Source organism: Ambystoma mexicanum, chromosome 6q, assembly GCF_040938575.1.
Source record: "Ambystoma mexicanum isolate Mex_15411 chromosome 6q, UKY_AmexF1_1, whole genome shotgun sequence".
Taxonomy (NCBI): domain Eukaryota; kingdom Metazoa; phylum Chordata; class Amphibia; order Caudata; family Ambystomatidae; genus Ambystoma; species Ambystoma mexicanum.
The window spans coordinates 872,376,890-872,402,490 of record NC_090937.1 but is presented as its reverse complement, the minus strand read 5'-3'; the positions used below and the strand labels follow the sequence as shown (position 1 = coordinate 872,402,490).

Genomic DNA, 25,601 nt, shown 5'->3' with positions numbered 1-25,601 from the left:
TGTCGGAAAAGGGGGGACAGTGAGTTGGACTATCCTATGTGGTAGGATGAGGAAAAAGTGTTCAAAGAAGGCGGATACCGGGTCTGACCCAACAGTGTTTCACTTCCACTCCCCAAGGATCCCCCACCCCCATCCAGGTGATCCTGCCGCACTGGTCCACCCCCAGGAAATGGATCCAAAAGCAATGGCCGTGTACTGGCCACCTGGATGACAGATCCCCTGGGCCTAGACTGGGAGACACTGTCAGGTTTCTCACTGATCACATTGACTCGAATGGTTTGACATTGGCTTTTCTGCAGCCATAGCAACTATAAGGCGAGCTCAATGCTGTACAGCAGCCAAGAATTAAGGAACTTTGAAGATACACTGTCCCCATGTCTACTTTTTAGGACAATAGTGACTTTTGAACCGCCTTTGTAGACATATCTTTGAACGATTGATATTGCTGATGGGTCCCCTTGCTTGGACACCCTTGCTTAACAACCCAGAGGGCCCTCTACAATTCGTTTTTTTAGCATTGATTGTTTTATTAAAGTTCCTATTTTTATAGAATATTGATTGGCCATCCCTTTATTTTGGGGGTCGTGCACTAATGCTGTTTGGTTGCTACTGTAATCAGCTCATAGCCCCCCTGCTGATAGAAGTGTGCCTTATGGCTGCGCCTGTTTCATATTTATGATTGGTACCATGGCTGGTTTAGTAGTAGTGTGGGACCAACTACTCACCCCTGTACTTCTGCCGAGCAGTAGTCATTTCATTACAGGGAGCACCCCACCTCTCAGGGTGTGAAGAGAAGGAGAGCACCCATAGTGCGGGGCCTCGCGTCAGCAGAGACTATTTCTGGAAAACAACAACTTGAAGTGCCTCCTAAATTTAATCTAATTCCAGGAAGGACGTTGGGTGGCATGTTGATTGGCACAAAGGATAGCACAGCTGCTCCATAAAACATGGAACACAAAAGCTAAAAGGTAAACACAATCAATTGTAAAGGTACATTTTCACTTTGGATCAGTTCCATCAAAGCCATGAATGCGAAACATCCAACCTGAAAAAAAACCTATAATAAGGACGGGGCCCTGAAGGGGATGTGGGGGAGGTGGCGCGGGCAGAAACTGAAAGCTTATTTAAGAAATCCAAGCAAGAAAATACGGCTGCACAATCACCTCTACAAAACAAGTGAATGGAAACAGGATGCAGCATAACTCGACTGACGCTGTGATTTCTGAATAGTGAATGTTTGTTTTAAAACATATCTTTGCATGCCTGCATGAATACGTTACCAATCTGTGTGCGCATCCCCTATTGTCTGTCACCTTTTGTACAGCCATCCCATTGTGGGCGCGCGGCACGTGAGCATGCGCTCATTCGCTGGCGCAGAGCTTTGACATAATCCACTGAAGCCTAGCAAACCTGTCTGCGACTCCAGTGCCGGATGCTGCCGGGGGAGCGGCCTGGACTTGCACGCCTCGCTCTCTGCTGGGGCAGAGTGAAGAGAACCTGTTCCCATGTCTCACTCCTGGAAACACTCAGGAGTTAACCAACAATCACACTTGATTGTTAATCACCTGAGCTATACCCCCCACTGTATATCTGTTCTGTTGTTACCTCTGTAAAGCGCGCTGTTATGCATCTGTACTGTTGTATAGCCCTGCAAAGAGCTCCTTGCTTCTCAAAGCTGGGCCCGCACTCAATAAATACCATAATACTCATAATAAAATCTATCAGTGTTGTCACCCTCTGATCTCATGCACACACCCGGGCTCATCGTGTATTATACGCTAATTGCATAGATGGAACCACCAACTCTACAGCAGGTCCCCTGCTTGCAAGTTTAATCATTCTAACCTTGAAGAGCAAATTAAGGCGAATTCTCTTTTACTCGTTATTTTTACTCTCTGCTTTGAGAGAAATAAAACGCTTTCTGCACATTACGCTTTTGAGGCGGGTTTTATAATGGATTGCAATGGAGTCCACCTGCTGTTTACCAGGTGTGCATGCGAGGCGGACTTCAGTGGAATTCATTGGCTGTGCAACTGCATGAAATTCTCATGCATGTGTAAAATCGTTGGCTATTCCAAGACGGCGGAAGAAAGCAAAGCAGGGATGCAAACGCCGATCTCCTGCACCTCAGACAAGCACTAACATGTGAAAGCATAAAGCCGCTTCTAGTCGTTCGTTTAGCTCTCCTCTCAGTCGAAAAGGACCCACGCTGTTTTTATTTGATGTATTATACAAATCAGAGCACACGGTTCCAACAAATCACTAGACACGTGAACGTAAATCAAGAAATCATACAATATATCAAAACACACAGTTTAAAAAAAAGGTATGGGCAACATTTCTCACATACACCTCCGTGCTTATTATGGCTGAAGCACATTCATGAGGTTGTGCCCGTACCTCAGATCGGTGCTCACTTTCTCAGATATAATACAGTGCACATGTCTAAAGCACTTGCACGAGGTAGTGTCCATGCCCCAGATTGGTGCTCACTTTCTCAGATATAGTGCACATGTCTAAAGCACTTGCACGAGGTAGTGTCCATGCCCCAGATTGGTGCTCACTATAGTGCACATGTCTAAAGCACTTGCACGAGGTAGTGTCCATGCCCCAGATTGGTGCTCACTATAGTGCACATGTCTAAAGCACTTGCACGAGGTAGTGTCCATGCCCCAGATTGGTGCTCATTTTCTCAGATATAATATAGTGCACATGTCTAAAGCACTTGCACGAGGTTCTATCCATGCCCCAGATTGGTGCTCACTTTCTCAGATATAATATAGTGCACATGTCTAAAGCACTTGCACGAGGTAGTGTCCATGCCCCAGAATGGTGCTCACTTTCTCAGATATAATATAGTGCACATGTCTAAAGCACTTGCACGAGGTAGTGTCCATGCCCCAGATTGGTGCTCACTATAGTGCACATGTCTAAAGCACTTGCACGAGGTAGTGTCCATGCCCCAGATTGGTGCTCACTATAGTGCACATGTCTAAAGCACTTGCACGAGGTAGTGTCCATGCCCCAGATTGGTGCTCATTTTCTCAGATATAATACAGTGCACATGTCTAAAGCACTTGCACAAGGTTCTATCCATGCCCCAGATTGGTGCTCACTTTCTCAGATATAATATAGTGCACATGTCTAAAGCACTTGCACGAGGTTGTATCCATGCCCCAGATTGGTGCTCACTTTCTCAGATAGAATATAGTGCACATATCTAAAGCACTTGCACAAAGTTGTGTCCATGCCCCAGATTGGTGCTCACTTTCTCAGCTATAATGTAGTGCATACGTCTAAAGCACTTGCACGAGGTAGTGTGCATGCCCTAGATTGGTGCACATTTTCTCAGAAAGAATATAGTGCACATGTCTAAAGCACTTGGATGTGGTTGTGTCCATTCCCCAGATTGGTGCTCACTTTCTCGGATATAATATACTGCACACATCTAAAGCACTTGCCTGAGGTAGTATCCATGCCCCAGATTGGTGTTCACTTTCTCAGATATAATATAGTGGATATGCCTAAAGCACTTGCATGAGGTTGCGTCCATGCCCCAGATTGGTGCAGAGTTCCTCAGATATAATATAGTGCACATGTCTAAAGCACTTGCATGAGGTAGTGTCCATGCCCCAGATTGATATTCACGTTCTCAGATATAATATAGTGGATATTCCTAAATAACTTGCATGAGGTTGTGTCCATACCCCAGATTGATATTCACTTTCTCAGATATAATATAGTGCACATGTCTAAAGCACTTGCATGAGGTAGTGTCCATGCCCCAGATTGATATTCACGTTCTCAGATATAATATAGTGGATATTCCTAAATAACTTGCATGAGGTTGTGTCCATACCCCAGATTGATATTCACGTTCTCAGATATAATATAGTGGATATTCCTAAATAACTTGCATGAGGTTGTGTCCATACCCCAGATTGGTTCTCACTTTCTCAGATATAATATAGTGCAGAAGTCTAAAGCACTTGCATGAGGCTGTGTTCAGACCAGGCATTAAGGAAGGGACCCGCAAGGGACCTCGTAGTAGGGCGGTAAGGGATTACCGGCACCGGTCTAATTACCGGTGCCCGGTATCCCTTACCACCCTACTCGGTATGAGGCCCATTGTGGTTCTGGAGACTCTTTTGACGAAGATGATGTTTGGATTAGACATCTGGGGTGTTTAGTAACCTCTGATATAATATCAGTTGTTGGCTTTTTAAGAGCTATAGATTTGAGTTAAATGTATGTTTTACTTTTAGGATTTTTAATATTTGTATACATTATATGATGTTTAATTTATCTTATTTAAAACTGAATTTGTATTCATGTGATGAATTGATTGCTATTGTTTATGCATTTTATTTGACTGTGACTTGTTAAAAGCTGTATGTCAGTTGTATAACAAATAAATAAAATACATTAGAAAAGATGTGCACATGACCCACATTATCCTTGCTTACAGTGCATCAGCGCTTGGAAGCAGACCTCATGAGGGTCAGATGTGCACTGAGGCTACATGCTCCTTGTTGCAGGTGCATCAGCGTTTGGAAGCAGACCTCATGAGGATCAGATGTCCACAGAAGGCTACATGCTCCTTGCTGCAGATGCATCAGCGTTTGGAAGCAGAACTCATGAGGGTCAGATGTGCACATGGCCCAAATGCCTCTTGCTGCCAGTGCATCAGCACTTGGAAGCAGACCTTATGAGGTTTCAGATGTGCACCGAAGGACATGGTCCTTGCTGCCAGTGCATCAGCGCTTGGAAGCAGACCTCATGAGGGTCAGATGTGCACTGAAGGCTACATGCTCCTTGTTGCAGGTGCATCAGTGTTTGGAAGCAGACCTCATGAGGATCAGATGTCCACAGAAGGCTACATGCTCCTTGCTGCAGATGCATCAGCGTTTGGAAGCAGAACTCATGAGGGTCAGATGTGCACATGGCCCAAATGCCTCTTGCTGCCAGTGCATCAGCACTTGGAAGCAGACCTTATGAGGTTTCAGATGTGCACCGAAGGACATGGTCCTTGCTGCCAGTGCATCAGCGCTTGGAAGCAGACCTCATGAGGATCAGGCCTGCACCGAAGGACATGGTCCTTGCTGCTGGTGCATCAGCGCTTGGTAGCAGACCTCATGAGGATCAGGCCTGCACCGATGGCCCACATGCTCATTGCTGCATATGGACCTTAGTTCAAATCCTGGCTTCTTACATCACTCTTTTTTTCTAATTCTTTGCTCCCTTTCCACATAGCACCACACTATGGAGTTTTGCACTCGACAAAACCTTGAAATGAAATACAAAATAAAGTAAATTACTTACTTACAGAACACAACTAAAAAATGGTTCACATATAGCTAGATGTTGAAAATTGACCTTGCACTCAGACAATCGTATCGAATGTTCCCCTGCACTGAAAGGATGGAAGGATGTATGCAAACACCATTGGACATCGAAGACCTATAAGTGAAATCTGACGAGAGCAGAGTGACGTCATGGCGGAAAGACGCGAAGACGCACTGAAACAATATGCAAATACTTAAAGGATAAAGATGTAACTGGAAGCAATAAGAGAAACATGTAATCGAAGATGAAGAAATCATTTGCACCAAAGAAATAAGTGAGGAGAGATGAAGTGAATGTACATACGGAGAAACACAAGGTAGCAGAGACATATAGAACCTTGCTGCAGAAGAAAACATAACGTGACTAACGCGCCCATGAGAAGAAGATGAACGCCGGACTTGTGTTGAAACCAATCGAGCTACCTCAAGGGCTGCAGAGTTGGGAGACGCTGGCAAAACAGCTTTGTGTGAGGAATAAAGAGGAGTCTATTGGCCTGGGAAAAAGGATGCCACTTCAAGGAATAATTGCAAGCCACAAAGGGAGTCAAGAGGATAAGCCATATACGTAAAACATATTTCTCTTAGATCAATCAAAGAAGAAAACTCTGCAAGCGCTAAGCATTGGACAATCAAAGATGCAAAAAGCCTATACAAGTTTTAGTGAACAAGTCTCCAGAGACTAAGAGGCGTAATGACACCCAGCACAATTAAATAAAATAGCAGTAAAGAAAAAGGTTGAAATGGACAAAATCGTGGTCTCCGCAAACATGATTCAGAAGTCGAAAACAAGGGCTATTCATTAAGCTCCAGGCAAAGATAATGGCGTACCTACACTTCCTTGAAAGTCCCACAACAGAGAACAGGTTGCAAGGTCAACTCTAAAGAATAAACCTTGGTTTGGGGCCTGACCAATAGCAGATGATGGACTAATTGGGCAAGTGGGTAGTAGTTTGACGTTGTTCTCTGCAACTGAGTTTTGTTTTGCTTACGTGCTGCTAACGACCGAAGGTCCAAGGCGGGGAGAGAATGCCAACCAACCAGAGGGTCTATTTAGCAACTTGCTATACAATGATGCACAGGCAAACCTGCGGCTGTTGCTCAGCTATACTCTGTATTATATGTATTTAGAGGTGGTTCAAGGCCTATCAGATAAGGGGCATCCAGTGATATTACTAATACTTAAATGACATATAGGCACCTATGTTCCCTTAACCAATAACTCATTTCAATAGGTTTTGCAGTTTGCCACATTGGATGATGTCATAGATGATGTTCATTGAGTTATAAAACCTGTATGTAATCATAATTGAAGTGTGAGTGTGTGGACCACAGTTTGTTGTTCACCAGACTGCCCTACTTCATTTGAGCTGACAATAAAGTAGACCTTTGTCATATTCTTTGAGTTCGGTTATTTGGGTCTGAGCTCATTATTGGTAATTCCATTTACCACATGAGACGCTTAAAGTTGCCAGAGCACAGGACTATTCTACAGCATTAATGTCCTCGGTTTCCATTTTTAATGACAATGAATCACTCAATAACGCCCTTGGGTCTAATGATTGGGACGAAATTGTCCAAATTAGGAAAAAAGTTAATGCGGACAGAATTACATAGAACAATCATGCTCGAATACTTGAAAAATAAAGCGGTCCCCCAGGGACTTACAGTCAGTAATGAGCCAAGACTGTTTCTAGATAATGAAAGGTTTAAAGGGCAATGGTGGCTCACAAGTGTGGTAGAGAATGACTCATCATCAACATAGACACAGCAAAGGAAGTTGCACAGAAGATAGAAGTAGATCTGACTAAATTAGAGGAGGACAAAATCACCTCGATAGAAACTTATAAGGAAATTCACCAGGAGATCTCTTAACCCAAACAGTTCACTACAGCTGAGAGAATAAAAAGATTACAAAATGATTTGAGTAAGTTTGAGCATGAAAAAGTTTTTCCGTATATTCAAGAGGGTTACCAAAGGGAATCTGAATAACAGACGACTGGCCAAACAACAAATAAACATGGTCGTTTTTGTGACACATTTTATAACACGTGCGAAGTCAGTAGTGAGGCAGAGGTGGCTATGGAGGGTTCCCTCAATAATAGACCATTTGTTAACAGAGGTCGGAGCGCTACTCGCAGGGGACAAGGAAGTGGGAATAGAGGCAAAGGGAACAGGCCTTTTTTGCAATGAGGCCAGAATAGAGCTGAGTGGGAATTCGAGCCAAGACAAACTCGGAGCGGGACTTGGGCATAGTTAACATTTCAAATTATATACTGTCTAGCATTGAATGAAGAGCCCTAAATAAAGGTTTGGGATATGTGCTTAACAAACACCATGACCCCTTTGAGTTTAGGATTCAATTTAAAGAATATATGAGGAAAATCCACATTAAAGAGTGTTTCTGCTAATGAGGACTCTTATCAGTCTAATAATCCCACGGGCTTGAAGAGACCATCGTCATGTGTGCCACCTGCTCATTCATTTTCTCCTGAATCTCTTATTTTTGAGGAAAAGGTACTAATGGAGGTAGGCAAATCAGAATGGAACCATCAAAAATCCCTTTGCAATCTCAGTCATGAATAGAAATTGGCTTGAAAACATGACTCATAGATTATTATAAAATGTGCAGACAGGGGAGGGGCAATTGTCATCCAAAATTTGGGGGATTATGTTGCAGAATGCCATTGCCAACTGTTGGACCCTAGCAGTTATAAACAACTAGAGGTGGATCCAACTGATGGACTTAAACACAGTATCCAAACCAAAGTACAAAAGGCATTGGAAAGACAGTGAATTATGAAATAGTACGCTGACCTTTGGTTAATGACAACCCCAATATACCTTACTTTTTTATTGTATACCTAAAATTCATAGAAATTTGGAATATACTATCGGGTGTCCAATCCTGTCCAGTATATATTCCATATCGGAAACCTCTCCACATTCGCTGATCATTATCTCAATCCTTTAGCCAAGAACATGCGATCACACATTAAAGATACAAGTCCTGCAATAAGCATCTTTGCGAATTTGGACTTCAATCCTTGTGAGAATGTACTAATAGGGTTAGACATTGTGTCCCTATACACAAGGATTCCCCAACATGCTACTTTGGAGGTTGTGGAAGAGGTGTCATGAAACAGGACAGACAGAGATCCATTTCCCAATTCTTTCTTGGTGTGATGTGTGGAAATAGCCTTAACACAGAATTATTTCGAGTTTATGGGCACATTTTGCCAACAAATTGAAGGTAGTACCATGGGGGCTACTATGGCCCCCAGCCTGACTAATTTATATGTTGTGAGTTTTGAGAAGTCTATTATATACTCAGAGATTAATCCATTCAGCAACAATATTGCCATTTGGAAACGTTACATTGATGACATGATAGTGATGTGGAAAGGCACAACAGAGGAAGACGAAACATGCATTGACTGGCTTAACAGGCAAAATCCATTCCTAAAATGTACATATAGCCTCAGTAATGACCAACTCAATTTTCCTGAGATTACAATCTACCACCAGGAAGGGGGCCTCCTGATTAAACCCTTCCACAAGAGCACCGACAGAAATGTGTTACTCTGTTATTCTAGTCACCATGTGAAACATCTCCATGACTAACTTCCGTTTGGCCCTTTCCTTAGGCTAAAGAGGAACAGTAGCACTAAAGAATCATTCGTATCAGAAGGCAATATTCTCATTGACAAATTATTGCAGAGTGGATATCCTAAAAAATGGGTTCGTAAATCAGCAAAAAGAGCTTACAACTATCATAAAGAGACCTTGTTATAACCAAGAAAAAAGGAATCAGCATCATCTCTATTGGTGTGTGTCACAACCTTTATGCAGATTTGAGCTGGCGTACCAAAAACATAATTTGCGAAAAAAGGAGAATTTTCCATAAAAAAGGGTAAGGGGTCCAAAGACCCCTTTTTGCATACAAGAAAAGTCAATCCATTAGAGATATGGTGAGTAAAAATAAATTGAAAAAGAAAAAACCAACAACCCATTCCTTAACACAAATGTGTAATATTTCTCCCATCACAGGACACCACCCTTGTGGAGGATGTAGTGTATGCAAATGAACAACAAAAACCACTGAGATTGACCCGGGGTCTTGCTAAAATATGGATTTAATCTGACTTCACCAAATGCAATGCTGAGTACGTTGTTTATTTAATTAAATGTCCTTGCAATCGCCAAGACCAATTGGAAGGTCAAGACTCATATAATAGAGCATAGAAGTTGCCTAAAACACAAAATAGAGAAGGTCTCTTTGGTAAAGCACTTCTGTGAAATGAGTTCACATGGACAGTGATACAAAACATATATGGAGACATGAAAAAAGAGAGAGAAGCAAAATGTATAAGGGTCGAACAAATGTTTCTTTTTTTTCGCACACAGAGCCACATCGGGGGTCTTAATGAGGAGGTGGAATGGCATAAAGCTAGGGGCTAGTTCTATTCAATAAGTTCCCATCGGGTTTGTTAAGACAACTGTGAGGTCTCTAAACTCTGGGTGTTTGTCTGTTTGAGGCATCAACCAATAACTAGTCTGCTTTATTTGCCATTTTCTGGAGACATTTAAAATTATACAGGTTTGGATCTTAAGGACTGAGCCACCGGTGTTCCTTACTACCTTTAGACCTGAGGCGAATGGGAATCTAATCCTTATGGAAAGGGACTACTGTTACAGCCTAGGGTTGGCTTTAATATAGATATGGAGTATAACAGTTATCCTATGAATTTCCAGGTTGAAGGACACACGCCAATACAGATGACGTCTGTCTTGATAGGTCTATACATGATTTACATGGAACCTAGGCCAAGATGGCCGCCAGGATAACAGTATTAATCCATATGTGGATTTAGAACAGATACTAAGGAAGGACTGGGATGTTTTGTATGGACCGACAGCCCTATAACGTTTAAATCATTCCAAATGCGCGAAGGGAAACTATTCACAGCAGATATGGAATAGGAGAATTCTGTGATTGTGTGGGGTTACCGCTATGTGAAAGGTGAGGTTTTCTACATAGCAATGCTGGTTTTGAGATGTTGTTCCCGAGTGGGGATTTCCAGTTAGATCATGGCGTGTCCTGTATTTTTCACAGGGACACTCAGAGGATACCGAAGGGAAATATCCAATTTGAAGTTAATTAGCCTCCAGGTACCTGTACTGTTGAAACGTGGGCGTCGAAAGCGTTCACAGCTACTTTGGAAGACGAGAAATCCATTTTGCCCCGAAGTTTGAAAAATGGAAAAGGTATGGTCTTCTTTGTTGTCACACTGGTTTTTCCTAATTTATGACCCGAATGTGGATGGAAAGCTGGAGAGGTGACGTGTTGTCCATGTTTTACAGGAGTGCACAGAGAAACATTTAAGACACATTTGAATAGATAGTCCCTTTCATTGGTCCTCTGCAAGTTAGTCAACTCTCTTCCGCTATGCTGTTGAGAGATTCTATTGGAATTTGGACATGTTGTGGTTTTATATGGGTTCAAAGTCTCAGAGAACAGTAGGGGTTTTCTGCATTTGTTTTAGATGCTGTATACATAATTGCCTCATACACACAATAAATGGGCTTTATTTGCTTCCTTCCTGAATTATGAAGATAAATTACCAAGTTGTAGGAGGTAATCTAGTCTATTTAAGTTCGCTTGGGCATTAATTGCATTTTGCTGGTTTGTGTTGCAGGTTGGGTCACTCATCAACCCTAGACCTCTTTGGAGAAATATTTTTGTGTGTGCATCCAAATTTGTGTATAAGAACCTCGTAAACAGCCCCTGGTGAATGTTCTGTATTTTTGAGATGAAGAACTGAAACATGACATGTTGTGTTGGGCTTGTATACATACAATGAAGTATGCCGATACAATTTCGCTTATTTTATAGGCTTCATTAGCTAATCTTTGGATCTACCACTATGTAATGTTTTTCTATTTTCATTAGTCAAGACTTTAATTGGTTCCAAACCATATTGTTGATTATGTTTTACAGATGTATCAGTGAATTATTGATTTGAAGCTCGTGGTGTTCACTTATTAATTCTTTTTTGGGTGGAGTTATTTTTCACTTTATATTTGGATTTATTATTTTGTGGTTTGATCACCGAATGTTTTGATATTTGGGATGGTTGTATGACTTGAGTAATTTGGGTGAATTATGTATATAACATACACTGTCCCGGGAGGATAGCTCAGCGCAACGTGCTCAGCTCAGCGCCACGTGCTCCCCTTGGAATAGACTGGAGTGCATAGAACGGACTTGTGTACGTGGATCGGACTGGAGTGCGTGGAACAGATTGGAGCGCATTGAAGTATGCGACATACATGGAATGGTTTAGAGTACATAGAACGTTTGAAAGATCACATAAACAATCATATCACATCACCACGCTTACTCTCTTCTTTACACCACCACTCAACTAGAACACAGAGATACTATGACACCATTCGGTATAGCTGTTCTCATACCATCATCTGCCTCATACTCCACATCACTCTCCATACTCCACATCACTCTAACTAATCACTGCTGGCTACACCCGCCCCCCCCCATCCAGGCGTTCTCCTCAGGCCTAACGCAGCCAGAATCGACCTGGATAAACCTGTCAGAACGAACACATACTCCTGATCTCCCAACCACCACACCTAATGCTAAGAAGCAGATATAACACAAATACGAATGCCATACCAGCTGCACACATATACGGTGCTCATACACACTTTTTGACTCTCTATACTCTCTCTACTGACTTGAACTTCGGTTAACGAGGGTGTTTAACCTACCAGCGCCTTCAGACTATACCTATAAGGCACTATATAAATGCAAAGTAACATAACATAACGACACAAAGCAACACAGGTTTGATCCACGGGTCCACGCTTAGAAACCTCTGGGTATTAAGCGTGTTATAAATACACAACTAAGACATATTCCTTTAACAGCGCTTTGATGCCCCCCCTTGCTGTGTGAGCGCTTTAAAAAAAATGCAAATTAATAAATAAAAATTATAACTATATTGTGGTCATTTTAATCTAGTTTTCATGTGATTTGTTTGCATGTTCCGATAATTCAATAAACATGTTTTATATTTGAAACATTGGCGTTGCGATGGTGTCCCAACATTGCACATTACACCATCGATCCAGGCCTTTTTTTGCACCAGTTTTGTTCACGAGGGAAAGTATGCATTTTAGGGAAATGATATACTATGTTGTAAGTTGTTCTGCTCACCTTTGCCCTTGGGTTTCCGGAAACCTTGCATGTGAAGGTGGCGGGCATCCCCTCGAAGATCTTGTAGTGCTTCAGCTTGATCTCAAATTGCGGGGGCGCGCCGTTCCCAATGGGCTCGTCGTGGTGCTGCACCTCGTCGTCGGACTCCTCTGCTGGGGAGCGCTCCAGGCGGTACTCGATCTCGCTGATCAGCCTCTGCTCGAAGCTCGAGACTTTGTACTCCTGTGGAGAAGAGAAAGACGGCTGACTGGGCGCCTGAAGCAGCTTGTTACACTGCCCTGCGTATGCGTAAATGGTTCTACGCCGTTAAATAGAGTTTCTTTTGAAAGTGTGCAGTTTGGTAGACTCGTTTGGACCGATCAAAGTTTTTTTATGTTTATATCTGCTAATATACCTCTCCCCATACAGTGCCTCTCCACCCCCACCTCCCTACAGCCTTACCCAAACATATACATGTATTTGGTCGAATTGACCAAGTTGCAGACTTTCAAAAGAAAGTCTATGTAACAAAGACACGCCGGGTAAATGGGTAACAGACAGGTTCTCTGCACGAGCCACCTGGAATGGCCTACTTTGAAACTGCACCATGGAACACCACCTGAAGCAGCTTAAGGAAGCATACATGCTACATTACAACAATAAACAAAAAAAGCATACAGTGTTTGGGAATCCAGCATTGACTTGTTTTCAGTGTTCGAAGTGTACGAAAAGATGTAGTGGAACTATGTTTCCTGCTGGCCTGGACCCGCTCTCCACAAACACCATCACTGCGCCTCTCCCACACAAAATACAACCCCCCAAACGCATGCACCTGCTGTTTAAGGGAATGTTCAGTGCATTGCACAGAAGTGCAAGCTTCAATTTCTCCCTACACTTTTATTTTAAAACTAAGCCATTTCAGAACAGTTTCTTTTTAAAATAAAAGTATAGGAACAGTAAAACTTAAAAATATAAAGTATAGGAGCACCGCTCCCGACCACTCCCGCCCACTTCGACCTCTGCTTGTTTTCTCTTACAGTAAAATATGCACGACGCTAGTATCATGATTCTGTTCTGTTTCTAAAAGGAAATTCATTCTCAGTTTGCTATAGTCTGCAGGGTCTGGCCAATTCCTGCACCGAAAAAGTCTGCAGTGCACATTTCTTTCTTGAACCAAAATGGTCATCAGCACTGAATAGCAGTGTTCCTTTGCTTCCTGAGCTAGCACTGATCAGCAGTATACCTTTGCGGCTTGCACTGAATAGCAGTGTACCTTTGCTCCGAGCTAGCACTGAATAGCAGTGTACATTTGCGGCTTGAGCTGAATAGCAGTGCACCTTTGCTTCCTGAGCTAGCACTGAATAGCAGTGTACCTTTGTTTCTCGGACTAGCACTGAATAGCAGTGTACCTTTGCTTCCCGGGCTAACACTGAACAGCAGTGTACCTTTGCTTCCCAAGCTAGCACTGAATAGTAGTGTACTTTTTCTTTCCGATCCAGCATGGAATAGCAGTGTACATTTGCTTCCCGAGCTAGCACCGAATAGCAGTGTACATTTGCTTCCCGGGCTAGCACTGATTATTAGTGTACCTTTGCTTCCTGAGCTATCACTGAATAGTCATGCACCCTTGCTTCCTGAGCTAGCACTGATTATCAGTGTACCATTGCTTCCTGAAACCACTGAATAGCAGTGTACTTTTGCTTCCCGAGCTAGCACTGAATAGCAGTGTACCTTTGTTTCCCAGGCTAGCACTTAATAGCAGTGTACCTTTGTTTCCTGGGCTAGCACTGAATAGCATTGTACCTTTGTTTCCCGGGCTAACACTGAATAGAAGTGTACCTTTGCTTCCCTAGCTAGCACTGAATAGCCATGTACCTTTGCTTCCCGAGCTAGCACTGATTACCAGTGTACCGTTGCTTCCTGAGCTAGCACTGATTACCAGTGTACCGTTGCTTCCTGAGCTAGCACTGAATAGCCATGTACCTTTGCTTCCTGAGCTAGCACTGATTACCAGTGTACCATTGCTTCCTGAAAGCGCTGAATAGCAGTTTCCCTTTTCTTCCCGAGCTCAGTGGTCGAAGTGTACGAGAAGAAGTAGTAGAACTATGTTCCCTTCTGGCCTGCACCGCTCCCTACAAACCCCATGGATGCACCCCCTGCCATGCACAATACAAACCCCAAAACACATGCGCCTGATGTTTAAGGGAACATCCAGTGCAGTGCACTGAAAGTGCAAGTTTCAATGTGTTCCTACACCTTTATTTTAAAACGAAACCATTGCGGAACGGTTTCTTTTTAAAATAAAACTATAGGAACGGTAAAACCTATTTAAAAGAAATATAGGAGCACCGCTCCCGACCGCCCCCCCCCCCATTTTCACCACTGCCCGGGCTAGCAGTGAATAGCAGTGTACCTTTGCTTTCCTGGCTAGCACTGAATAGCAGTGTACCTTTGCTTCATAAGCTAGCACTGATTAGCAGTGTATAGTTCGGAATAGCGATGAACCTTTATTTCCCGGGCAGGACTGAATAGCAGTGTACCTTTGCTTCCCTGGCTAGCACTGAATAGCAGTGTACCTTTGCTTCCCTGGCTAGCACTGAATAGCAGTGTACCTTTGCTTCCCTGGCTAGCACTGAATAGCAGTGTACCTTTGCTTCCCTGGCTAGCACTGGACTGGTGTACCTTTTCTTCCCGAGCTAGCACTGAATAGGAGTGTACATTTACTTTCTGTGCTAGCACTGATTAGCAGCGTACCGTTGCTTCCTAAAAGCACTGATTAGCAGTGTACCTTTGCTTCCCATGCTAGCACTGGCCAGCAGTGTACCTTTGCTTCCCGAGCCAGCACGGAATAGCAGTGTACATTTGCTTTCCGGGCTAGCACTCATTAGTAGTGTACCTTTGTTTCCTGAGCTATCCCTAAATAGGCTTGCACCCTTACTTCCTGAGCTAGCACTGATTAGCAGTGTAGAATTGCTTCTTAAAAGCACTGAATAGCAGTGTACCTTTGCTTCCCGAGCCAGCACTCATTAGTAGTGTACCTTTGTTTCCTGAGCTATCACTGAATAGGCATGTTACCTTGCTTCCTGAGCTAGCACTGATTAGCAGTGTACTGTTGCTTCCTGATCTAGCACTGAATAGTCATGCACCTTTGCTTCCTTAGCTGGCACCGATTAGCAGTGTACCATTGCTTCCTAAAAGCACTGAATAGCAGTGTACCCATGCTTCCCGAGCCGTGTACATTTGCTTCCCGTCCTAGCACTGAATAGCAGTGTACCTTTGCTTCCCGAGCTAGCACTAAATAGCAGTGTACATTTGCTTCCCGAGCTAGCACTAAATAACAGTGTACATTTGCTTCCCGGGCCAGCACGGAATAGCAGTGTACATTTGCTTCCTGGGCTAGCACTGAATAGCAGTGTACCTTTGCTTCCCGAGCCAGCACGGAATAGCATAGTATCTTTGCTTCCTGAGCTATCACTGATTAGCAGTGTACCGTTGCTTCCTTTGCTACCACTGATTAGTCATGCACCTTTGCTTCCTGAGCTAGCGCTGATTAGCAGTGTACCATTGCTTCCTAAAAACACTGAATAGCAGTGTACCTTTGCTTCCCGAGCCAGCACGGAATAGCAGTGTACCTTTGCTTCCCGAGCCAGCACAGAATAGAAGTGTACATTTGCTTCCCGGGCTAGCACTGAATAGCAGTGTACCTTTGCTTACCGAGCCAGCACGGGATAGCAGTGTACCTTTTCTTCCTGAGCTAGCACTGATTAGCAGTGTACCATTGCTTCCTAAAAGCACTGAATAGCACTGTACCTTTGCTTCCCGAGCCAGCACGGGATAGCAGTGTACCTTTGCTTCCTGAGCTAGCACTGATTAGCAGTGTACCTTTGCATTTGAGCTAACTTCATGAAGCACTGTTTCCGAGTTCTTGAGCTTGAACTACCTGCAGTGTATTCCCTGTTTCAAGGTTTAGTTACATTTATTCTTTCACTTCTCTTTCCTTTCGCATCTGGACTGAGGGGTTGGGGATAATGAGGTCTTATTAGTTGGATTTTCCTTGCCACTGCTGCCTTGGTGGAGTGCTGTGCGTTATGCATTGTGTGCTGCGTCTTGCGTTTGCTTGCATATGCAGGTTGATCTGCATTTTCTGTCTGTGTTATTCAACAGTGCTACTACTTTGCTCCTTTTGTATAGTTGCAATGAATGAAGTTATCTGCCTTTTTTTTCATTGACTTTTGTGTTGCAGTGCAGTTACCAGGATTCATAGCCACAGTATGGTTATTGTCCTGAGTGAGAACTATCTTTAATATCCCTTCTGACAAATCAGCAAAGGTAGCAGCGTCACAGAGCCTGATGTTATAAGCTCTATAAATTATGGATCACCAACACATATGATTGTGGAACTTTGTTCATACATAATTGTGGCGCAGCAAGAAGGTGTGTGGAAAATACACATCTCTATAAATTATGATATGTTGTGTTAATTAACTTTTGTGCTGTGCACATCACCACTGTGGACTTAAAGTGCCAAAACCTTGTCCGTATGGGCGTACTGTGGCCCCCGATCAGGTGCAGACCAGACCGCACCTGGTCTTTGGGGTGAAAAGGAAATGGGGAAAAAGTGAGCAGGAAATGGGAAAGGGAGAAATATGGATAACTAAACAGACAGACATATTTCTCATCAAAAAGGGTAGATAACATAGACTTGAGGGATAGGGATTGCTGTGATGAATGTATATTAGTATAGGAGGTGGACTTAGCAGAGGCAATGCCAGTAACAGACAATTTAGAGCATACCTGGAACATGTTTAGACCTTTTGGGCCTTTGTGGGCATGGACAAATGGAAAACAGAGCTAGGCAAAATAAAACAAGGTGCATGGCAAAGGATCAAAAGCATTTGGCAAGTCCAATGCTTTCTTCCTCTAACCCTCTGCTGGGGCTCATAAAGTGGGCTATAGAAATTCTGGATGTATATGGTAATTAATGGGGCCCTTATGAGGGTTTATAGCTGTGATATACAGGAAAAGACTAGCTAAGCTATGTTCTCACAGTCTTATTCCATTCCTTTTATCAGGAAAGGATTCCATGACTCAGATAGGGAAACAAGATGCAGAACGGCTTCGGAAGGCATTTCACAGACTTCATGGATAGGAGTGAAGAACATGCAATGCAGGTTCCCAGACAGCCTCTGGCAAAAGGGGCAAGCCTTGATTTGGAAACAGTGTAACAAAGAACAAGGAATAAAGAGAGTTAACGGTCTCAGAGAAAGACAAGTAACGGAAACGGAGAACAGGACCGAGGCAAACACATAAAAGTGGTCAAATGAATGAGGGAAATAAAAGTGGAGGTCAGTGATCAGCTCAAGTTGAGGAAGGGACTAATGAAAAGGACCACAGAGCAAGAACACATGACTTTGCTAAATTGGCCAGGCTACCCTTTAGAGTGCGGACTGCTATACATAGATTTTTCAGGGCTTCCAAGGTCGATGAATTCCAGCCAAATGCCTTGGGGGAATCTCAGGTGGATAAGTGAGTCAGCCAACCTTCATTCCGACAGTCGTGGGGGAAGTGATCGACAGGGTAATGATATAGGAGACCACGGATCCATGCACAAATGTGGGGGCAGACATGGGGGTAATTGAACAAGGCTAGTGCGTAAAGAGCTGTAGTTTGAGGGAAGAGATCAGTGGGGTAGCCCTAAGACTGGCACAGAATCTCCCAAAACTCGCAAAGACACCATATCCCAATGCTCCACTCAGCAGAGGACTCCACTACCTGAAACTACCATATTTCCCACAAGCATTTCTCATTGACATCCTCTCTATTGTTCACGCCCTCCTTCCGCTTGATCTCATGCTGCATGCAGCAGCATGCCAGCACATGAAGAGCGTGTGAGAGGATAAATGTGCATGGTAGTAGCCGTCCCAATTCTCAGACCAATTCACCAAACTTTTGATCATTTAAACTGAAAGGCAGTAAAGTCAACTGTGGCCAAAAAAGTCCTGTCATGTGAGCGCTTGCATTTGTGTAAGGATACAGCACTTTGCCGAGCTATTTCCCTTCTGTTGAACATTCTGGTTTTGCCTGACCCTGAATCGGCATCATCAGGCGCACCAAGTTTAAGAGCACTTCCAAATCCTTACAAAAGCAAAGCTTGCAACTTGCCTGGTTGGTTTCTAATGCAATTGCAATTTTTTTCTAAATTTATTTGTGTTTCATATTTTGTACATTAGTGGAACTTCATTAAAAATCAAAGGAAAATATATATTTTAATATGCTCAGCATTCAGGAACTTCTTCAGTTACAACGCATGAAGAAGGCACACCTTTAAAATAAATCCTGTGTTTTATTTACCAATGCTTGCACTCTCAACCCCATGCCCAGTCCATTTTAGGTTGGGCTATTAGGTGCACTGAAAGTACTGCCTTAAAAGCTGAAACTATTGTCATTAACATACAAGCTTCAAATGTGGACTTTAAATGAGGGTCTGCAATGCTTTTCCAATGGGGATTACATTTGAGGAAGGATACACAGTTATAATCCCAGCCATTCCCTGCCTCTAGGCAATGTATCCCTGTGGCTAATCCCATCCATTCCTGCCCATCTCGGAACTCTTTGATTTTGAGTGAGCGCTACCATGGACGCAGACATCTTGGATGACTGTCTCTAAGGAAGCTCTCTGGAAACAAGCCGGTCATCTATACCATGCATCTTCTTACCTGGTGGGAAACAAAGGCCAAAACTGTTGGCTTTTACAATGCTTGTTCTATTTACTGTTCTGCGTCTTGTAGAGTTGTAATTTAGATTTTCCAATTATAAATGCTGGACATCAAGTCCACGTTATTTACCATGGTACATGCAACCAAACTAATTTCCCCTAGAGTTGAGCACTTATTCAAAACACGTTTCTTTTTGATGTATGCTTTTTCTGTGTCCTACTCCTTTAATATACCCCCTGAAAGTATGTTAAACAGAATGCATCTATTTAGGGAAAAAAGAGTTAACTTGCGTGCCTCTTTGCATAAACATAAATGCAGAAAATAAATCTTGAACACATACCATCACGAATTGGAATCCCTCATTACAAGTTAGCCGGTCCGGCTATAATGGTGCCGGTAAAACCATACCGGCACCGTTTTTTTCCAGACCGGCTAACTACAAGTTCTGTGGCCGTGTGATGTTACACCCGCCATGTCTGACCTGGCAGGTGTAACGCCACCGGCCGCAGACAGATGCGGAAACACCGGCACCATTACCACATGCTGTCGGTGTTTCCACTTCCCCATTCCCGTGGAGTCCAACGGGACTCCACGGGAAGGGGGATTTACAGAATGCCGGCTCCGGAATTACTGGATCACTGGTGCTGTAATGCCCTGAAAAATTCCAGCAAGTCCAGAACCGGTAAATTCCTACGGGTCCAGCGGCAGCCTGCCAGCTTTACCGCCAGACTCGTAATGAGGGCCATCTTTTACGATTGATCACCTCCAGCTGATTTGAACTTTTTTTCCAGGAGATGCTGGATGTTTTTTTGCAGAAGATTTTGTCGTTTGTTTGTGAAGAATTGGACTCCCTCAAGGGATAAAGCGGAAACCTTACCTCTGTACGCACCGTGCCACTTTCTGACCCACAACCCCACACTTATTTTATGCAAGACTCAAAAGACATGATTACAAGTTTGGTTGTGCGTTAAAAAAAGCGGTAAAAGAATTACTGCCACTTTACTGCACTGACAAATTCCAAATGTGACCTTGAAGTGAAGCATTTACCTCCAGAAACATGCTGGAAGCAAATACTCGACTTTAAGGCCAAACATTTTCCGATTCACTCACAGCACATTTGAGCAAAATCCTCATGGAGTAATACTGCCACACCGAGTGGTGTTAGCAGTGAATGATTTTGCAAGCAATTTCACAGAATAACCACACATTCACTGCCATTTGAATCATAGGAATACATTCCCAAAAGTATAGGTACCTGATTCCAAAGCCACTAAAACGCCCATACATCAGCCCAAACGACTGGATTTGGCATTGCGTTTTTTCCATTGGCATTTGAATCTTTGGAAAGATGTGCTTGCACCGATTCACAATGAACCCTTTGCATGTGCATATGCTAAAATGCACATTCATGTCGCCATCTACCCTCCATTTTGCACTGCACAAACCTATGCTATTGGTGGTGGGGCAGATCTTCACATTTTTTAGTGCATACTATACTGACCAATAGGATGCAGTTACAAATGCGTGCACATGCCCAGTCTGTCCCCTGCCCTTCCGCAGAAAAGGAACAACACAAAGCACAATTCACAGACAAGTAGTTCTTCGCCCTTCTGTGCATTACCTGGCTCTGGAAAGCAGAGCTAGGACGTTTTCCTGTCCTAAATACATGTATCCACTGCTTTGGGGGAGAAATGCACCCTTTTCTATATTTTCCATTCATATAAACGTCATTTTAAGTGCTGTCATGCTTATTTGTGTGACCAGATTGAGAGGGCTATGGTCTTCTGACATCATCAGGCTCCAGCCATCCACCCACGTGGATGCTGGGAGCCAATGAGACGTTAACTGCTGTATTGCTGGGATGTCCAACATTCATCTGCCCACCATGAAATCCCGGCATGCCCACTTCACCTTTGTGAGACAGGTGACCTGCACAATTTGGGGAATTAGTCCCATGTAAACGTCTTAGGGCTCCCAACTCTCAGTCAGCCAAGTGAAATGCGTTTCATAAAAGGTGACTGAGCCATAACGTATAACCAGGTAACATTAGTAAAGTTCACAGACCAGAGGAAAGCCAACAGCACACAGAGCCAAACACAAGAGAGAGAAGGAAGACAGAGGAGAAGGTTAACCTTTTGATTGTCAGGAGGACCCTCCAGAGGAGCAGCAAGAGAGGCAACGTCCTGAAAGGCAGAAGAAAAGAGATGAAAGGCAGAGGCAGGAACAGAGGACTCTGAATAGCTTGAGACGCGGGATGCATAGGTTGCGTGTGTCAGGCTCTGGCAAAAGGAAGCATAAGGTGAGCATAGGAGAAGCATCTTTCGTTAGCTAGCAAACATGACTTTATCAATATTCCATCACGTGGTGTCTATCTGTCACACAAGACGCCTAGAGAAAGCTGCGCGTGCCAAGCCCAAACACCACCTATTTACTGGCACACGCAAATTGTTCGAGTATTACATGTCATTGGCTGTTTTCTTTGGCGGGTAAGACAGTATTGTGTGCTGTTCCATAGCTTGACGTGAATGTTACGCTGCAGGCCAAGCTTCCTGTTTATGATGGAAACACTGGCATTTAGAACTTGTGCCTACATTCCTGGCATGATGGCCCTAATAATACCTTCTTTTGTTCAACAAAAACCAATAACATGCTGGCAGGTGTCTTAATAAGTCATATATTGTGTTGTTTTGTGCTGGGGAGCTCCCATTTCCTATGTATACGCGCTGCGTATCAATGCTAGGATTCTTAACAATGTTATCCTCTGAAAATAATGAACCTTTATCCATTCACCCAAACATACCATGCATTGTATCGCAATCATTACAAAGGGTGTGTTATGTTAATAAACCTTTGTACTTCGGCTATCAAAACCATAGTAGTCTTCATACGCATATCATCGTTTTAGGTCACCTTTTATCTGAACAAAACAATCACACGCAAACATGCCTCTTTCAACAAAAGATATTTTAGAGCCGGTACACCTCTTAAAACGGATATTTGTGACTTATGCAAACTAAGTAACGCCCCTCAAGAGGAGCCCAGTCTGCACAGGGCCCCAGGAATCCTCAAATCCTTGGTGGCAGGGGCCGATGAGTGCTCAGGCAACCGCCTCAGGCCTGTGCCCTCAACAGGGGACCTACATACTAAAGGCCACCCCAACCTGAAAGCATCTCCAGGGACACCAACTTCTCTCTACTGTCAAACTGGCCATTTGGGGCTCGGGGGCCTTTCTGTGCTGTGCTTTAAGTTCACTCGGGTTAACATTGTTGATTGAAAGAGCTCCTCAGTGCTGTGAGGCGACCGGCCGCAATGTGTCGGAACCCGCTATATAAGCAACAAGTGTGTCATAGCATTATGTGGTACAGCCATACTACCAACACAGCCCAGAGCACAGGAACTCTGAGCTGTGTGGAGACTGCACTCTCACACAATATGTTATCAGAGTATCGCACTGTCCCCCTCTTTTACTGAGTACCAGGCTTGCCACATCACCTAGAATGCTTCTTCGGTGCCAGAGAGTCTGCCAGCGTTGCTGTAGGGAAATAGAAACCCTGCATCATTGAGTAAACCTCCAGATAACCCATTAGGGACATGTATGTGTTCCACAGGGAAAGAATGCAGTGAGAGAATTTGGTGTACTTTAATTGGAGATCCCTCGCCTTATTTGTTGATTACAGAAATGAGATTGTTAGATGTGATGTTCCCGGATCAGTTGGGGTCTCGGACCAGAATACATGAACTCACATGAATGTTTGATTGTGATGATTATATTAGTGAATGTTTTTGAGATGTTAGTACATTTAACATTTTATGATGAGTTAGTTTAAGAGAAGATAAGTTAATTACATGTAAGTATTTCAATGATATGAGTATGCTGAGTTTAACAATAATGAAGAATTCGATATTTGTGATTCAATTTTTTAAGCAATGTGTGATGAGCTTAATATTAATGAACAACATAAGCAAATTGGACCATCAAGGGGCTCACATCTGAGTAATCCCTTATTTAATATTATCACACATTAGTAAACTCAGATGAATCAATGGTACAATTTTTTTCGTATTGTCTAAAATACTGATTCCGTTTGTTTGCCCTCATATCAGAATCTTGAACTAGAACTTATAAATGCGTTGCAGATGAAATATTTCAAACTTTATGCCATTTCTCTGGACCGCAAGATTTTAATGTAAATGAGTCAGAACTTTTAGATGAATTTTCAAACAAAAAAATGGATGAAGCTGATGATATTAATTTATGTGGGAAACATTTTTTGTTTTGTTTTCTTGTTAAACTCTGTGATTAACTTTCTTTTCTGTTGCTTCTTGTAAAGAAATCTGAATTCTGTGAAAAGTGTATGTTCCTTTGTAAACTGTAACACACAATAAATAAATAAATGATCAAATGCTTCCACGGCTCCATAGCAGCACCTTTAATACCGCCTATTCCAGGCTGGGCCACATCTTCCCTCCCGGATTGGCAGCCCTCCATTAATATTCCAGAGATTGCCCCTGGAAAAATATAAACTATTAAGATACCCCCGGAGGAGTCACAGCCTGCCACTCTCCAGACAAGCCTGGGCGGTGGTGACTAGCGTAGAATGCAATCAACAAATAAAAATAGCATTTCTCTTAAGAAAACATCTAAACGTTAAATAACCTTCAGAAAATCTTTGACATGAACTTTTTTGCTCTATTATTTGCCCTCCCCATCAGTACTTTGAGACAGCCGAAGAATCTGTCTGTGTATGAAAGTAAGCATGCTCTGTGAATCAGGCCCTGTCATGTTAAGAAATGAAAGGGCCTGATTCACAGAGCGTTTTCCCATGGGATTGTGCCGTTATAAAACGCTTCTGTCAATCAGGCCATATGTGCTTCCTTCCCCTGTTTCTTTGAATGCCTTCCTACTCCTCCTCTCTGCATGTTGAAAAGCCCGGCCCGAGGGAAGGTTGACAGTTAGACATCCTCAACTTAGCAGTGCAAATCGACTCCTCAGCAGAGGGCCTGGCACCTTGAAATGTAAAAAGTAAAGTTAGCCTCTGCTGCTGGGTTGGGGCTAATGTTGCATTTGGTGTTGTGGAGGTTTGTGTGTATTTGGGGGAGGCGATTTAAAGTTCTTGCTACTTCCTCCCTCCACCTGACGCACAAAAGCCTGCATGCTCACCTCTGGAAACTTTTTGTTATTTGCAAATATTTTCACTGAATGAACAAAAATCCACTGCTGCAAGCTGCCCAAAGAATGCCAGTTCTGGGGTGTAGTGATGGTGAACATCTAGGGCTGGGAGCCTGTTTTGGAGGACCTTTCTTTGTATTTTGAAAGGTTTTAATCCAATCCGGCTGGTTTGCAGTCACACATTTGTAAGAGTGAGAGAATTCTAAGTGTTCACGCATATTTAATGTACACCTTCTGTCTGCCATTTTGAATTATTGTTAGTTCCTTTCCCCCGCAGGCTCCCCCAACCCCAACACACACACCTTTTGGATTTTCACTGCTTTCCAGCCTTCTCTTTTATTTTAATTCTATCTTCTATATTTAAGTTTGGTTTCCATAGGTCATTTCTTTTGTTGTTAATTGTGTTTCACTCAATTTTCATTTATATCTACATTTTGTGATGAATCCAGTGGAGTCATCACGGATTCCCCGCTGGGAATTACCTACCACATGGTCAGGGGAAGACGCCACTACCTGACCCTGGGGGTGGCTTTATGAGGGAGGATCGAGTGAGTGGGTAAAACCACCAGGGAGATGTCATGACTTTGGATGAAACGCAGAATCCACCGCCCCCCCTCCCATTTCCCATAATGGAGACTCTCGTACACCAAGTACCTTAATGACCTATTGTCATCTATTGGTGCCCCCTCGTAGAAGAAATCAAGAAACCCTTTCTTTATCACATGCTAGTCTGGCCCCAACCCTTAGCTCATACACCCACAACTCACACATACCACTTTCTGCTTTTAATATGCCTCATTGTAAATGTCCTGAGAAAAACCATTTGAGAGTTAAAAACCCGATAACATTCAGGGACTCCAACTCACATACATAATCACTCAGGTACTGAGACGAGGAGGATGAAAGAGTTTATGCAGTGACAGATGCTTGAAATACAACATGCAGGCTAGTTATTTTTCAAAACCTACCATGCGCTAGACATTTAAAGATGGTGATCGCACTAACAAGGCGAGCAGTGTAGGAGAGGACGGTAAACTCCAGGCAGAGGCTTGCCAACGCGAGACGCACAGAGAAAGTTACTTGGACAGAAGGAGGGATGCTGCAGACCATGGGCATACTTTTAGGGGGTCAGGGGTGTTTGTCCCCCCCCCAAC

The 25,601-nt window shown here is 43.3% G+C and overlaps 1 protein-coding gene across 3 annotated transcripts in view; it reads right to left on the bottom strand.

Moving 5' to 3' along the window:
• PALLD (palladin, cytoskeletal associated protein) overlaps window positions 1-25,601 on the bottom strand; it is a 1,335,292-nt gene that overhangs the window by 139,225 nt on the left and 1,170,466 nt on the right. For 2 of the 3 annotated variants that reach the window (XM_069631388.1, XM_069631390.1), the window contains 2 exons: window positions 21,410-21,460; window positions 12,583-12,804 (listed from right to left, as the gene is read on the bottom strand). In XM_069631388.1, coding sequence (XP_069487489.1) covers window positions 12,583-12,804; window positions 21,410-21,460 — 273 coding nt within the window. The remainder of the gene's footprint in view (window positions 1-12,582; window positions 12,805-21,409; window positions 21,461-25,601) is intronic. The other variant, XM_069631389.1, reaches the window with a different exon arrangement.